Genomic DNA, 16,872 nt, shown 5'->3' with positions numbered 1-16,872 from the left:
GGCAGTGCCACTGACGGAGGGGCAACCAGGCCAAATCTGAGGTCACAGCACCACTGAGGGTTGGTGCTCTTGATTTCTGGGGGTTCAGCTGACCCCATGAGCCCCCAGGCTCAAGGCAGCCCTGCCGTGACATAACCTCCCTGTGCACAGATACAGTATCCAACGTGGACCACCTGGCGCATGGGCTCTGCCCTGTGGAGGGTTCACCCTGGCGTCAACCCCCCCGCCTCATTCAGCACTGGCAGGGGGCAGTGCAAAGGGGACCCGAGCTCGGTGTGGGGGGCGGGGGGCTGAATGCACACGGAGGGGCCCGGTGCCCGGGTACAGGCGGCGCTGGGTAGGGGGCAGTGCAAAGGGGACCCGAGCTCGGTGTGGGGGGCGGGGGGCTGAATGCACACGGAGGGGCCCGGTGCCCGGGTACAGGGCGGCGCTTGCAGGGGGCAGTGCAAAGGGGACCCGAGCTCGGTGTGGGGGGCAGGGGGCTGAATGCACACGGAGGGGCCCGGTGCCCGGGTATAGGCGGCGCTGGCAGGGGGCAGTGCAAAGGGGACCCGAGCTCGGTGTGGGGGGCGGGGGGCTGAACGCACACGGAGGGGCCCGGTGCCCGGGTATAGGCGGCGCTGGCAGGGGGCAGTGCAAAGGGGACCCGAGCTCGGTGTGGGGGGCAGGGGGCTGAATGCACACGGAGGGGCCCGGTGCCCGGGTACAGGCGGCGCTAGCAGGGGGCAGTGCAAAGGGGACCCGAGCTCGGTGTGGGGGGCGGGGGGCTGAATGCACACGGAGGGGCCCGGTGCCCGGGTACAGGGCGGCGCTGGGTAGGGGCAGTGCAAAGGGGACCCGAGCTTGGTGTGGGGGGCGGGAGGCTGAATGCACACGGAGGGGCCCGGTGCCCGGGTACAGGCGGCGCTGGCAGGGGGCAGTGCAAAGGGGGCCCGAGCTCGGTGTGGGGGGCAGGGGGCTGAACGCACACGGAGGGGCCCGGTGCCCGGGTACAGGCGGCGCTGGGTAGGGGCATGGGGCACACGCGGGATGGAGAGGAGGGTGAACGGTCTCCGCTCCGGGGGTGCAGGGGGCGCCCCCGGGGGATTGTGGGGGAGACGCGGGGGCTGGTCCCGGGGCGGGGGGCCGGGGGCTGGGTCCGTCTCCCGCGGCTGCCCGCGCTCGGCCGGGCGGGGCCGGGGGCGGGTCTCAGGGCCCGGCGCCGCCGCTCTCCGGCGCTGGGCGAGGCGGGGGCCGATGGACGCGGGGCCGGAGGCGGAGCGGGGCCCGGCCTGGGGCGGCTGCCGGCCGGGGGGGCGGCTCGACATGAGCCACGGCTTCGTGCGGCACATCCGGCGGAACCAGATCGCCAGGTACCGGCCCGGACCCCGGATCTCCCCGGACCGGACCGGACCCTGTCCCCGCTCCCCCGAAACCGGACCCCGCCCCCCGAGCTCCACGGGACCGGACCCCGGATCTCCCGGGACCGGAGCGGAGCAGAGCGGACCGGAACCTGTCCCCGCCCCGGTACCGGACACTGTCCCCGTCCCGGGACCGACCCTGGACCCCGCCCCCCCGAACTCCCCGAGACTGGACCCCAGATCCCTCGGCATCCGACCCCGCTCCCCGGGACCGGAGCCCGCCCACCTGGTACCTGAACTTGGCCCGGACCCCGCCCCCCTCCAGGTGCCGGATCCTGGGCACGGACACGCTCCCGAGTACCTGACCCCGGCCCGGGACCCCCACCCCCACTCAGCTGGGACTCCTGGTCCTTGCCCCCAGGGAACCCCCCACCCCACCCACATGGGAGCTCCCAGCCCTGCAGACCCCCCTGCACATCCGGCTGGGCGCCCCCCAGCCCTGCCTGTATAAGGCCAGAAAGGGCTGGGGGAGCTGGACCCCCACTGGGTGCAGGGCTGGGAGACCCCGGCTGTGGGGCTCGGTGTTTGACGCCTCCCAGGTCATGCCTGCCCCCTCCCTGGGCACATTTTGGGTTACTGGCATGGCATCTATGTGCCAGCCCTGCCAGTTCTCTGTTCAGCGGTGGAGTCTCGGGGGAGGGGGGGGGGACCGCAACTGCTAATGCGAACAGCAAGTGGGATGCCTCTCTCCAGCCAGGCAAAAAGGGTAGATGCCTATCCCCCACTCCCCTCTGCAGACCCTATAAGGGGGGCCACTGGAGAACAGGGTAAGATGGGGAAGGTAACACCCCCACCCCCTCCGCACCAGCCCCTCGCCCTGCCACAAGACCTATGCAAACCCACCCCATGTGCACCGCCTAGGCTTGACGAATCAATGGCATCTCCAGGCAGGCCTGTCCCGGCTCCCAGCCCCGCCAGCCCCATACCCAGCCGCAGCTCCAGGCCTCACTCTCCTCCCCATCAGGGACGACTACGACCGGGAGGTGAAGCAGGCCAAGGAGAAGGTGAAGAAGAGGCACACGCCAACCCCGCCCCGGCCCAGGAAACCTGACCAGCGGGTGTACCACCCCTGCCGGAGAAGTGAGCACAGCCGGTGCCCTGCCCTCTGCGCTCCCACTGGGGAGTGGACGTGGCACGTGTCCAGCAGAGTGGGGGTGCCTGCCCTCAGCCAGTGTTGGCGGGGGCCGCCCAGGCGTTGTTCGCTCCCGCGCTGATCCAAGTCACTGAGTTTGGTGGAGGCGAGTCCAGGCTCCCCCCAGCACCATGTCTGCGCCTTTGGTGCGATGGGCGTCCGTTCCAAGGGGCGGCTGGCTGACCAGCCAGAGTTGGGCCGTGGCCAGGCCGAGGGATCAGGTTGGGACCGGCCTGGCCAGCCCTTTCCTTGGTCACTGGCAGCACCGCAGAGCAAGGGTTTAACCACGCGGTCCCTTCGCCCGGAGCCTTGGGTCCAAATCTCAGTGACGGTCGCCCGCGGGACCTGGCTCTGGGCCTCCTAGCTGGTGCCCATCCCAGTCCAAAGATGATCACAACTGGCCACTTCTGCTTAGCAGGATTCTGAGGGGCTGCGGGTCGGGAGTGAGGGGCACCGGCAGAGCTGGTGGGGAGTCCAGGGCTGGGCTAACAGGGGGCTGCGGGTCAGGATTGAGGGGGACCAGCAGGGCTGTGTGATGGGGAGCCCAGGGCTGAGCTAGCAGGGGGCTGTGGGTCGGGAGTGAGGGGCACAGGGAGAGCTGGGGGGAGCCCAGGGTTGGGCTAGCAGGGGGCTGCGGGTCAGGAGTGAGGGGCGTTAGACCAAGGCCCCTTAAATCTGACAGATACCTGGTGCCAGGTTCAGGGACTCCATTTCCAGACTGCTGTGCCCGGGCCCTGTGTTCTCTGGGTGGGTGCAGGCACCATCTGGCCACACTCCCCTAATCAGCTTCCTTTTGCTCCCCAGGTCGAGTGGACCCAGCCTGTGGCCTGGAGTATGAGGGGTCTAGCGAGAGCAGCTCCAGCACCGAGCCAGATCCCCGCAGCACAGAGCTCTTCTGCCTCGAGTATGAGGCCGACAGCGGCGAGGTCACCTCGGTCATTGTACACCAGGTGTGTGCCTGGCACACCAGGCAGGGGGTGGGAGCTAGTAGGGAGCTGACCCCAATGACTGAGCGAGGTGCTAGGGCCTGGGCTGCAAGGAGCAGGGTGTGGAGCTCGGCAGGGGGCGCCGTGCTGTGGGGAGCAGGGAGGGGGCTCAGTGGGGAGCCCTGTGGTGTGGGGGGCTCGGCGGGGGGTGCCGTGCTGTGGGGAGCAGGGAGGGGGCTCGGCGGGGGGCGCCGTGCTGTGGGGAGAGGAGAGGGCGCTCCGTATGGGGCACCGTGATGTGGAGAGTGGGGGGGGGTTCAGCGGGGGGCACCGTGCTGTGGGGAGAGGGGAGGGGGCTCAGTGGGGAGCCCTGTGGTGTGGGGGGCTCAGCGGGGGGTGCCGTGCTGTGGGGAGCAGGGAGGGGGCTCGGTGTGGGGCGCTGTGTTGTGGGGAGAGGGGAGGGGGCTCAGTGGGGGGCCCCGTGGTGTGGGGAGCAGGGTGGGGGGCTCTGCAGGGGGCACCGTGCTGTGGGAAGAGGGGCGGGGGCTCGGTGTGGGGCACCGTGCTGTGGGGAGAGGGGAGGGAGCTCAGTGGGGGGCCCCGTGGTGTGGGGGGCTCGGCGGGGGGCACCGTGCTGTGGGGAGAGGGGCGGGGGCTCAGTGGGGGGCCCCGTGGTGTGGGGGGCTCAGCGGGGGGTGCCGTGCTGTGGGGAGAGGGGAGGGCGCTCCGCATGGGGCACCATGATGTGGAGAGTGGGGGGGGGGGGCTCAGCAGGGGGTGCCATGGGGAGTGGGGCGGGGGGCTCAGCGGGGGGTGCCATGGGGAGTGGGGCGGGGGCTCAGCATGGGGCTCCGTGATGTGGAGAGCAGGGTAGGGGGCTCAGCAGGGGGCGCTGTCACTCCCAGTGTTCTGTGCGGTCCCTCCATCCTGTTGGTGTCTCCCCATCTCTTGCGCTCTCCCCTTGCTCCCCCGACTCTCCAGGGGCAGAAGGCACCAGCCGATCCCTCTCCCTTCACATGCCAGCTGCCGGCCCAGCAGCCCTCCCCTCCCACAAACGGGCCTGGACCTGCAGACCCCATGGCAGAGGCTGCAGCCAGCACAGAGTGACGGAGAATTGTCCAGCTGGGGCGTGCTGGGGCCCTGGCACTTGCTGCCCGGGGTGGTGCAGGGAGCTGGCGTTCAGCTGATTGCTCCACTGGGACGGAGGGCTGGGCGCATCCGGGAGCTGGGTGGCAGGAGTTTCCGGAGCTGACCGCGGGCCCTGCCCCTCTTGCTGCAGGATGACAGCCCCGAGGAGGTGACGGAGAAGGTCTGTGCCCAGAGCCCGCTGGAGCCGCCCCTGCATGAGGCCCTGAGGCAGCGGGTGCAGGAGGAGCTGCGGAAGCGGCGAGCGAAGCGCTGAGGCCCCGTGGCGGCCGTGCTGGACGGGGAGCCGGGCGCACATGGGGAGCTGCGGAACCTTGGCTGGTGGGAGCTGGAGGCTCTGGCCCCAGGGAGCAAGGACCCGGCTACCCCAAGCTCTGACAGACTTGCGGAGCGGGTTTGTTCCCTACCTCTTCCAGCCACCCCCAGCAGCCAGGGCCCAGCGCTGGTGCCCCCCGCAGGAGCTGGCTGCTAGGTAGGGGATCCTGAGCGGGGCGGCCTGGGGGCTCCTGGGAACTGGGGCAGATGAAGCCCTGGGCACAGCCTGGCAGGAGGAGCCTCGCCCAGCCTCGTAATGCCTGGAGGGTGCACTGGTGCTGACAGGCCCCATGAAGCCACTCTGCCCCCAGGGTCCTCCAGCCTCCCTTCCCCCAAGTTCCCCTGCTCCCCCTCCTCTCAGGCTCCCCCCAACACCCAGCACCCCAGCCCCCAGGGTCCCCCAGCGCCCAGTCCCCCTGGCTCCCCCATCCACCTGTTCCCTGATTTCCATGCCCCCAGGGCCCCCCATCCCCATTTCCCCAACTCCCAGCCCCTGGGGTCCCCTCTCCTCCGTTCTGTGGGTGGCTGAGCTGCTCAATTCCCGGGGGGCTCACACCCAGGCAGACTGTTGTTTAAGGGAGCTCTGTGGCTGGTTGAACGTGCCAGGCTGTTGGCCAGCACACAGCACAGGACCTGGCAGCTGGGGCAGTGGCCGGAGGGCACCGGGATTGGTCTGGTCCCTGAGAGGTTGCCACGGGCCCCATGCCCCCACCCAGGCAGGAATGTGCCACTGAGCCCTTTAGGGGACGCCCTGTGTCCTGGGTGGGGGAACTGGCTGAACCCCATTGGATCTGCCCTACATGCATGGTGGAACCGCCCCCTCGGAGCCGGGCTGCGTCCGGCGTCTCGATTCTAGTGCCTGTTGGCCCCAGGGGCACTGGAGAAATGAATGAGCCCCGTGCGCCAGTGCCATGGCCAGCCAGGCCTGCCCCAGGGAGCTCTCGGCACCGGGACCGCAGGGCCCTGTGCTCACAGCACCAATAAACACGCTGACAAAACAGAACCAGGGTGTGTAGTAACGAGCATTCCTGTGCGACCCCTGTCTGGATGGGGATCACTGGGGCCGCACCCTGGGGGTGTTCTAGCCCCCAACCCCCTTAGTCTCCCAGGCTGGTGGTCCTTGTCCATTTCAGGGGCGGGGCGAGGATAAGTCAAGTCTTATCAGCCTGGCCCAGCTCACCCAGCAGAGCTACGAATGGGTCCAGCTCTCCTGAACCCCAGCATGGTGACGTCACTGCTATGCCATGCTGCCCCCCATCCAACTGCTGCCATGGGCCAGCAGCTCTTCCTTCCCCCCGGGATCTAGAGAGGCACTTCGGCTGCCGTCCCGCCCCTTGATTTGTTGGGGAAACTGAGGCGCAAAAAGCGGAAATGACTCGGGTGAGCTCAGGCAGCCAGTCAGCAGCAGAGCTGGGAACGGAACCCAGGAGTCCGGCTTCCCTGTCCTATGCACTGACCACTGAGCAATCAGAGCAGAAGGCAGCTCTTGTGCTGCCCAGTCCCTGCTGGTGTTAGGTCGCCCCTTCCCCCAGGTCTCCCCACGCCAAATCAGGCCCTTGTAGGACCAGCTCGCCCCCTGCGCTCACTCCCACACACATCGGGTCATCTCCCCTGAGGGCAGAGAGGTGAGGCCACCTGAGGGAGCGTATAATTCCCACTAGGGCTTGCTGTGGGGCAGGGCGACCCATCCGCTTCTCTGGCACATTGTGGTTTGGGGGGCAGTGATCAGTTTTCACCAAGCCCAGAGCTCGCGTGAGTCCAAAGGAGAAGATTCTTGCCCCTGAGGTGGGTTGGTAGATGGGCCTGCAGGGAGAGCTGTGCCCTTTAAATGGAGCGAAACCATTGGGATTCCCAGTGGATTGGGAACCGGTTCAAGCTGACATGCAATCAGTGTGTCCTCATGGGGCTGATGCTGGTTTCACTAAACTGGCACAAATCGCGGGTGGCGGGGCTGCCTTTCCATTGTGTGGAGTCCCGGGTACTGTCACAATCCAGATACTCACACAATCCCGCAAACCTTTCTGGGCCTGGGTCACTTTCAGACCCTGCTCGTGTCTAGCTACGCACAGAATGACTGTGCCACTGAGCTCTGTAGCCGTAGATCTCAAAGCGCTTGCAATGGGCACCATGGCTACCCCCATTTTACCAATGAGGAAACTGAGGCACGGGAAGGGAAAGTCCAAGGGTCACCCAGCAAACCAGTGGTCTAGCCACATGGCTTTCCTGAAATTAAAGGGAAGAGAATAGTCACCTTTCCTGCAACGGGATTGGGCCACGCAGCCATTTGCACACAACAGTTGCATGGCCAAATACTTGTCCTTCTGCCACGTTCTCGCAGTGATGGGGGTCTGCGGGGGGTGGGAGCTCTGGGAGGCACACCACTTTTGCACAGAAAGGTGGTCTTTGGGTGTCTGTTTCCCATTCAGAGTCTACAGCCACAGTGTCCGAGCCGGACCCCGCCTGCTGGCTGTATTCCTGCGGCATCTCAGTCTTTGTTCTGAACCACAAAGGGAATGTCCAGCCCACGGGGTGGTGAAGAAACCCCTGAAAACGTGCCCTGTGAGATAGCACTGCCTGCCTGAGTCTGCAGAGAGCCTGAAGCAAGGGCTCGGAGAGCTGCGAACACCGCACTGATCGCAGGGAAGTGTTGACTCCAAAGCCCGTTGATGGCACTTTCAGTGTCTGTATTCGGTGTCCCATTGCGGATTCTTTGAGCAGCTGGAATGGGGGTGGAGCGCTCTCCCGGGTGGCGACGGCTGACGGGAAGAACGGGAAAGATGCCCAGTGCCAAGGGAGTGGGGGAGAGAAATGGGGCAGGGGCAGGGGCAGGGCAGGGCTGGTCTCCAGGGAAGCAGAGGCTCCCATCAGGCCATGCTTGATGCGAAAATAAGGGCCTAGGAATAACGACGAGAGTTGCTACCTGCAGGCCACGTTCTCCCCCTATCTCTGTGCAGCTCCCCTTGGTGTCGGTGGCGGCTCCGAGGGAGCCAGGGTGTCCTGGGGCCATGGCCAGGCCACGCAACGTAGCATCCAACCATGTTCACCAAATGAGCTTGTCAGCAGGGGTTTGTAACAAGCCTGCACCCGTTGCTGCCCCCAAACACTGCTGTGAATCCAGGGCTCTAGACCACCACCAAGCGCATGGTGCATAGCTGACTGGGCCCCAGGGGATCCGGGTTCATTCTGGCACCGGTCATCCGGAGCAGCTGTGGGTTAACATAAGAATGGCCAGACTGGGTCAGACCAAAGGTCCATCCAGCCCAGTATCCTGTCTACCGACAGTGGCCAATGCCAGGTGCCCCAGAGGGAGTGAACCTAACAGGTAATGATCAAGTGATCTCTCTCCTGCCATCCAGCTCCACCCTCTGACAAACAGAGGCTAGGGACACCATTCCTTACCCATCCTGGCTAATAGCCATTAATGGACTTAACCTCCATGAATTTATCCAGTTCTCCTTTAAACCCTGTTCTAGTCCTAGCCTTGACAACCTCCTCAGGCAAGGAGTTCCACAGGTTGATTGTGCGCTGAGTGAAGAAGAACTTCCTTTTATTTGTTTTAAACCTGCTGCCCATTAATTTCATTTGGTGACCCCTAGTTCTCTCAGATGGGTTTGGAGATCAGTTATTTGCCTGATATCCCCTGTGCGTGCAGGCACGTGGCAAGCTGGGGGAAGGACCCAACTGTCCTGGGCCCTCTTACCTGTGAGAAGCACTCTCCTGTTTCACAACCCTGGAGCCACAAGGCCTCTAGCCACAGCTCGGGTCCAGGGGGAGTGACCCCCCTCTAGGCAGCCTGTCTCAGCCCTGCTCGGGGGGATGCGCTCTAGGGAACGGAGGGGATTCAGCCGATGGCCTTCCGCTGGGACTAGCAAGGAGCGGTGATCGGTGCCGAGAGGGCTGGGTTTGTCCTGTGGACACCTGCCCTGCTACGACCTGCACTGAGTCCCTTCAGGCTCCCTTTACAGCAGTGGGCAGCATAAGCCAGATTTGAACCCAAGGGTGAGGGGATCTGAGTGTAGGGCAGAGCATGACTCCCACCACTGGGAGTCTGCAGTGCCTGCCAGCCAGAGATCCCCAGCCACTCCATGCAGGAGCGACCTAGCTGCCCAGTGGCGCAGGGCAGTGTCCTCTCCTCCAGGCTACAGATGGGGAAACTGAGGCACAGAGTGGGGAAGTGGTGTGTTGAAGGTTACATAGTCAGTGGCAGAGATGGGGCTAGATCCCAGGAGCCCTGAGTCCCTGCCCCTCTGCTCCAGCCCAGCAACACGCTTACTCCTGTAGCTGCTTCGAGCTCCGACCTGATGAATTCCCATTTCACTCCCCCCATATGCACCCAGTCTGCTGTCAGCAACGTCCCCGCCCTGCTCCTTGCTGCTCTCATTCACCCTGCTCCCCAAGCAGCAGCGCGGCCGGGAAACCGACAGCCACCTGCGCTGCCCCCTGCTGGTCCCACCAGGAACCTGGGCTTCATCATGCAGCTAATTGCCCAGGCAGGCAGCCCGGGAGCTGCAGAGCAGGTGCTGACAGCAACCCACAGAGCTGTCAGGAAGGGCCCCACAACACCAGGGCCTGGAGTTGGAAGCAGCAGTGAGGAACAGGCCTTGGGTTGTCAGATCCATGGTCTCCCATCCCAGGGCCTGGGACAGCCAGGGTAGGAGCGATTTTGGGAATAACCAGGGGACTTGTTTATAACCTCCCAGGCTCGGCTCTGGCGTATCTCCCCCTTCCCTCTGGTTGGGAAGCTGGGGTTCCCAGGGGGATGTGCGGAACCGACAGTGCAGTCTTGGCTGCTGTCTTAGAGGCCTGTGCCCAGGTACCCTGGCCAATTGATGGGGGTCCCAAAGACATGGGCACCGCCATGCCCCGACGTGCTCTGCCTGGCCACCCAGCGCTCCTGCTGGGGGGCAGGGGAAGCCCCCACTTCCCAACCTCATTTCCCCAGCAGGAGCATGGGGGGGGCACTTGCTTTGGTCCAGAGCCCCACAAAAGCTTAACCCGCCTTTGCTTGGAGGCATGGGGTCAGCGCTGGCAGGGTCCTGGAGGGCAGAAAGGGTGAGTTGCAGGCCACAGGCTTCTCCAGACCTAGGGAAGACCCGAAAGCAACCGGTGCCCCACTGACACTTTTAGGGGGCTTATTCCCTCACTCTCCCACTTCCCTGGTCCTTCTCACATGAACAGAGAGTGACAACACCCGAAGTCCGAAGGTGCAAACAATTCGATGTTCATTGGGGTGAACTTCCAGCAAGCTTCAATCCAAGTTCCTTTTTCCTTATTTTCAAATCCCAGCTTACTTCCTGTTTGCCCCTAATTTATAGAGTAATATTCTTAGCTATACCTTCACCAATCATTCTACTGAATGGTTACCTAACCAATCCTAACATATTGTAACATGATTAGCTAACCAATTATATCCCACCACCTTAATTAGTTTACACGCAGCAAAATTAATTATACAGCAGCCAGAAACAATCACAGAACCAGACAGATCATGCAAATAAACAATAGCAAAGTGAGAACTATAATGACAAAACAATACAGAAGTGAGGATTTCACAACTACATCTATAAAGACATAACCAGCTGTGTCTACTGATAAGTGAGGTCTTACCAGACAGAAAACTATCAACCTCAATTTCCTTTTACATCTTCTAGGCTCGTCCCTTTCTCTGGAGGTGATCGATCGGATCACCTTCCTGACAGCCCCAGATTGACTGGTTTGCAATGTGAGGAGGTGACCGGTCGCTTCCCAGCTTTACGGCTGCCTCTGCTGCTTAGCCAAAGGCCTTAGCCTAAGAACAGGGCCTCCGACTGTCACGGTGCGAGAAGGTCCTTACGCAGATTCCTTCTCGTATACCTTTATTACTAGCTAAATGATAAACATAGACCTACATTCTTAGAGCACAGACCTTTACAGGCAGGCCTGAATATCTATATCCTAACACTCCACCCTTTTTTTTTTTTTTTTTTCTTTTGGGATCCTTCTGCCCAGGTATCCCTGGAAAAGCATAGGACGTATGGCGACACATTTCCTGATAGGGCCAGGCCTCAAGGTGGAAGGTGTCGATCCTCCATCTGTCCCACTGCCCCTTGTGTCGTACCGTGCCCTGCACCTTCTCTCGTACGGGCATACCACACCTATTCCAATTAGTGTTCCAGACTTGCCAGTGTAGTGGCCCGAGAAGGTTGGGTCCAGGTTGTCTAGTACACTGGGGGCGGAGGGCTTACTACATTACTTATAGGTTATAATTAGTGGCTGTTCTCTAGGGGGTTGTGCCCCCCTTGATCGTTTCCATATGCAACGTAACACACATATAGTTAACAATACACCAGCTGCCATGATAATCCACAGCAACACCGAGAGTCCTCACCACTGCAATATGGTCCATCATCATGGCCACCACCAAAAACACTGCTTCTCCTCCTTCGATAAGGTTAAAATTTTGTCAGCGCCATCCTGTCGTGTGGATTGTAAGTGCGTCCAACTGTTGGCGCTTGCAGCAAGTTGCTCTTGTAATCTGTGTGTACCTTTGTCCATGTTGTGTGTCCATTGAATATCCACAGTGAAATTTGGTATTGTCCAAACCAATTCAACTACTTGGTACGGTATGGGGTAGTAGGTGCTGGGTCGATAGTTTACAACGATTAAGTCCACTGATCCACTGGTGCACCCTAGTCCAGGTGGCAGTGTATAGAAGCTCATAATTTGGTCATACACTGGAAGGATTTTGCCTCCTAGTGTTATATGGCAGGATTGCATACATTCCCAACAGAATACACCCTACCCCATATACATTACCCCTAAATGCCCCCCTTTGCAATAGGCCATTGATCCTGCTCCTCCATAGTCATAGGAGAGGGGCACATCCATATTCCTCCTCTGGATATACAACTGCTTAATGTGATGACAGTCCAGTTTACCCCATTCCATCCCCCCGACCTATTCCCTAGTGGCTCCCAACGCGCTCTCCCTTCCCTAGTTACTCCCATAGGATTCAAGGGAACCACCTTATTTGCATTTCCTTCCCATGGTATCATAGAATATCAGGGTTGGAAGGGACCTCAGGAGGTCATCTAGTCCAACCCCCTGATCAAAGCAGGACCAATCCCCAATCAAATCATCCCAGCCAGGGCTCTGTCTAGCCTGACCTTAAAAACTTCTAAGGAAGGAGATTCCACCACCTCCCTAGGTAACGCATTCCAGTGCTTCACCACCTTCCTGGGGAAAAAGTTTTTCCTAATATCCAACCTAAACCTCCCCCACTGCAACTTGAGACCATTACTCCTTGTCCTGTCCTCTTCTACCACTGAGAATAGTCTAGAACCATCCTCTCTGGAACCACCTCTCAGGTAGTTGAAAGCAGCTATCAAATCCCCCCTCATTCTTCTCTTCTGCAGACTAAACAATCCCAGTTCCCTCAGCCTCTCCTCATAAGTCATGTGTTCCAGACCCCTAATCATTTTTGTTGCCCTTCGCTGGACTCTCTCCAATTTATCCACATCCTTCTTGTAGTGTGGGGCCCAAAACTGGACACAGTACTCCAGATGAGGCCTCACCAATGTTGAATAGAGGGGAACGATTACGTCCCTCGATCTGCTCGCTATGCCCCTACTTATACATCCCAAAATGCCATTGGCCTTCTTGGTAACAAGGGCACACTGCTGACTCATATCCAGCTTCTCGTCCACTGTCACCCCTAGGTCCTTTTCCGCAGAACTGCTGCCTAGCCATTCGGTCCCTAGTCTGTAGCTGTGCATTGGGTTCTTCCGTCCTAAGTGCAGGACCCTGCACTTATCCTTATTGAACCTCATCAGATTTCTTTTGGCCCAATCCTCCAATTTGTCTAGGTCCCTCTGTATCCTATCCCTGCCCCCCAGCGTATCTACCACTCCTCCCAGTTTAGTATCATCCGCAAATTTGCTGAGAGTGCAATCCACACCATCCTCCAGATCATTTATGAAGATATTGAACAAAACCGGCCCCAGGACTGACCCCTGGGGCACTCCGCTAGATACCGGCTGCCAACTAGACATGGAGCCATTGATCACTACCCGTTGAGCCCGACAATCTAGCCAACTTTCTACCCACCTTATAGTGCATTCATCCAGCCCATACTTCTTTAACTTGCTGACAAGAATACTGTGGGAGACCGTGTCAAAAGCTTTGCTAAAGTCAAGAAACAATACATCCACTGCTTTCCCTTCATCCACAGAACCAGTAATCTCAATGTAGAAGGCGATTAGATTAGTCAGGCATGACCTACCCTTGGTGAATCCATGCTGACTGTTCCCGATCACTTTCCTCTCGTGTAAGTGCTTCATGGTATCATAGTAACAATTACACAAGAACTGTCCCCACAGGTGGGGGATGTTATTTTCCAGGTAGATGGGTATGTTTTTGCAATTGTGAATAAATATGGGCTAGCCTCCCGATTTAATACTGAAGGCCATTGTTCTGACCAAGCATCTCTCATAATAGCCATTAACATTATTAACTGAGCATTTTGAGTACCTATACACACTTCTCCCCATGTTAGCCTTCTGAACCCACCCCCCAGCCATGTCACCAGGTCCCCTGCCCAGTGAGTTAACTGCAAGTTTACCTCGACTGCGTCCTCCACCCTGTGGCAACTGCCGACACTTGCTGTGCCTTTAATTCATTAATTTGTTGTTGAAATAAGAGGGATTTTGTGGTGAGGAATGTGGCCTGATCCACTCCCTCATTATCTGGTTTACATGGCTGGCAGGATGGGGCAAGGCCCCTGACCCCAGCACTCAGCAGGGAGAAGGGTCGCTGCCGGCGTGGCCGGAAGATCTCGCCCACACAGAGCTGGTGGCATGGGGAAGCACTGAGATTGGGTGGGTCATTTCCAGCCTCTCCGAGAGGTGGAAAGCTTCTGGGCCAGACATGCCAAACCTAAGGGAAAAAACGCAGAAATTGGGCTTGTTTTTGTCTTAATTGGCTTGTGAGTTGCTTGTTGGCTTGTAGCTTATTTGGCTTGTAGCTTGTTGCTTCTTTTTTTGATTAGCTCCTGGCAAGCAGGGGCAAGAGGCAAGCAGAGGAGAGAGTCAGGGGTGCAGAGCAGGCCCACCACAGACCCAGACTCCATGTCAGGGGGATCTAGTCACATAGAGTGTTGGGGTTCTTGGGGATTGGCCTGTTTTGGCCTTGTCTTGAAATGGGATTAGCTTGATTTTTGGCTTATTGTGACAGTCGGGGTGCTTGTTTGCCACGTGAAAGTTGGCAGCTGTGTTCTGGGCTGATCCACTGCCAGGCTGTTTGTCTGGGGACAGTTGGATACATCGGGGCGGAGGGGAGCCAGCAGCCGAAGGTACACAATGCGAGCAGGGCACCCCAGAATGCATGGCAGGGCCAGGGACACAAGCCCTGCGCAGCCCCCACCCAGTAATATCTGTTCTTCTCCAAGTGCTTGCTCGTATCGATTCCAATTAGGTGTGCGCGCGCTGCGTGCACGGCCGTCGGAGAATTTTTACCCTACCAACACCCAGTGGGTCGGCTGTGGAGCCCCCTGTGTACGGGGAGACTTTGGCAAACCAGTAAAGTGCCTGAAACCACTTGGCTTATTGCTGAAAGCAGCCAAGTCAGCAGGCTGTAAATTGGCCATTCAGCACTCTCAGTTTGACCAAGGCAGGAGTGGGGGGGGAGTTTTGGGTGCCACAGAAAGGGCAGCTTGACCCCTTGTCCTACCTGATAAGAATTGTGTTGAAGTGGCTGATACATGCATTTTCGAAGAGCAGGATGTGTCCCAGGAATGTCTATTGGGGCCTCAAGGCTGCAAACTCTGGAAAAACCCACACCTGGTTAATCGATAATCAGAAGGAACCTCTTGCTTGACTATTGAAACTGCTTACTTAACAAGTTTTCTTTAAGGGACATGTCATTCTATTACTAATGTATAAATAAGGGGGAAAAGTTTGAGGTAGTTGACTCTTTTTGGACTCTCCCTCTGGATACATCTTGCAGTCCCTGCCGGCAGACAGAATATTTGGCCACCGGAAGCCTGCCGCTCTGCCATTCGAGAGCCACCCTCAGCTCTGGTAATTATCAAGGGTTGGGGGTGTTTGACTAACTTTTTGCAGACGTATGTTAGTGCTTGAGACTAAGTAAAGTTTAGCTTTAAGTGAAAGCACTCTTGTGTTGTCCTGTTTGTGCCAGCCATCTATTGGTTGTGTCTCCCCTGATTTATTTCCTGACACCACCTCGCACAGAGTAAAAGTTACCAAGAGCTTTGGGTTGAAAGAACCCCGGGTAACACCTGGAGTGGTGCCTTCATGGCGCTCAATATATACCCCAGCCGACCCAGTGCCCCTCAGTTCCTTCTTACTGCCCGTGACAGTCGTTGGAACTGTGGAGTCCTGCTTCGTTGCTCTCCACTCTCCTTAGCGTATATCTCATAGTTTTGCTAACAGTTCACAGTTAATAGTTGTAGTTATAGTGTTTAATAGTTATAGTTGTTAGTGTTAGTAGGGTTGGGGGGGGTTTCCCCTCCTCCCTGATTCTTCTCTTGGGCTCATGCCCAAAGCTCCAGGATGCAAGTCCTGCGGTTCCTGCTCTAAGCCCAGGCCAAAGGGCGACCCCCATGACTCTTGCCTGATGTGTCTGAGGGAGCCTCATAGAATCACAGAATATCAGGACTGGAAGGGACCTCAGGAGGTCATCTAGTCCAACCCCCTGCTCAAAGCAGGACCAATCCCTAATTTTTGCCCCAGATCCCTAAATGGCCCCCTCAAGGATTGAACTCACAACCCTGGGTTTAGCAGGCCAATGCTCAAACCACTGAGCTATCCCTCCCCCCCAAGCAGAGAAGTGCAGGATCTGCAAAGGGTTTTGTCCCCGGACTAAGAAGGAGGGGGACTTTCGTTTAAAACAGCTCCTCTTAGCCCTCAGCCTCCAGCAGGGCGCCAAGATCCAGCATCGAGCGCTTCGGGGCACAGCGCTCCAGTGACAGCGGTAGGAACGGCACCGCGGTTGGACTCTGACCAGTGTTCCCTCTAATTTTTGACAGGCCGTGTACGCAAAAGAATTTTTCTGTGCAAATGTTTGCGCGTGCAGTGTTTCGCCGTGTGCGCGGGGTTTGGGATCTGTGTGCGCACGCACACGCCCACAGCTTAGAGGGAACAGCGACTCTGACAGAGACCCGCAGCACAATGTTCCCCGGCACCACAGCCGACATCATCGGCCCAGCACCGCTCCCGTTCTCCTGGCCAGAAGCGGCACCGGAAACCGGAAAAGACTGGCCCACCTCAGCAAAGACCAGCCTCCCTGGAACCGCCCGCGGAGACACATCCCGCAAGGGGACAACCTGCGGCTTTGGCACCGTTGACTCCAGCACCAAGGTCAGACCCGTTGAGTCCGGTGCCCCTGGACTCCCCGACTTGCAGCGTGGTTGAGGTCCAGTTGCTCTCTACCCCAGGTACCTTCGCGGCTGCAAGGGATCTTATTGCCTTGACAGTATCGGCATCCCCTCAGCCTCACCTGTACAGCTGGCACCATCCCGGGGCAAGCCAGCGCTCATCCACCCGCCGGCGCCGGCGGTCGAGTTGCAACACCGATCCCATTCTCGGCACCGTTCCCGCTCCCGGCGCCGCTCGCAGTCCTGCTCTCCGTCGCGACGCCAGTCGTACTCCCGGAACCGGTCATACTCACGACACTGCTCAAACTCCCAACACCAGTCTCGGCACCGCTCCATCCGCCGTCGAGGAGCAGATCCCAGACCCGACGCCGCTCTCAACGCCGGTCATCATCTCGGCCCAGGTCCAGATTCAGGTACTGTTCCAGATTCCAGTACCGGTCCAGGTCGCGGCACTGTTCCCCAGCATCGCGGCACCGCTCTCCATCGCCTCGTCAACATGACTTGGCGCAGATCCGCTCGGCAGCACCTTGGCCATCACGTTCCGCTTCTCGTTCTTCAGGATCGGAGGCGGGGTCGCGTTTC

At 59.4% G+C, this 16,872-nt stretch overlaps 1 protein-coding gene across 4 annotated transcripts; it reads left to right on the top strand.

The window, feature by feature from the left end:
* The first annotated feature begins 998 nt into the window (after positions 1–998).
* C26H2orf68 (chromosome 26 C2orf68 homolog) lies at positions 999–5,922 on the top strand. 4 transcript variants are annotated; one of them, XM_043536468.1, is made up of 4 exons: positions 999–1,352; positions 2,288–2,480; positions 3,337–3,482; positions 4,738–5,922. In XM_043536468.1, exons 1-4 carry the CDS (start codon positions 1,014–1,016, stop codon positions 4,858–4,860), a joined length of 801 nt encoding a protein of 266 aa, XP_043392403.1. In that variant the 5' UTR covers positions 999–1,013; the 3' UTR covers positions 4,861–5,922. The 4 variants fall into 4 exon arrangements, with proteins under 4 accessions (XP_043392403.1, XP_043392405.1, XP_037742432.1 ...); XM_037886504.2 differs by having other exon boundaries at positions 1,194–1,352; positions 2,365–2,480; XM_043536469.1 differs by lacking the exon at positions 999–1,352 and adding an exon at positions 1,550–2,167 and having other exon boundaries at positions 2,262–2,480.
* The last annotated feature ends 10,950 nt before the right edge of the window (positions 5,923–16,872 follow it).

This window comes from Chelonia mydas, chromosome 26, assembly GCF_015237465.2.
Source record: "Chelonia mydas isolate rCheMyd1 chromosome 26, rCheMyd1.pri.v2, whole genome shotgun sequence".
In the NCBI taxonomy this organism is placed as follows: domain Eukaryota; kingdom Metazoa; phylum Chordata; order Testudines; family Cheloniidae; genus Chelonia; species Chelonia mydas.
The sequence above is the reverse complement of the archived record's forward strand: the minus strand, read 5'-3'. Positions and strand labels throughout refer to the sequence as shown.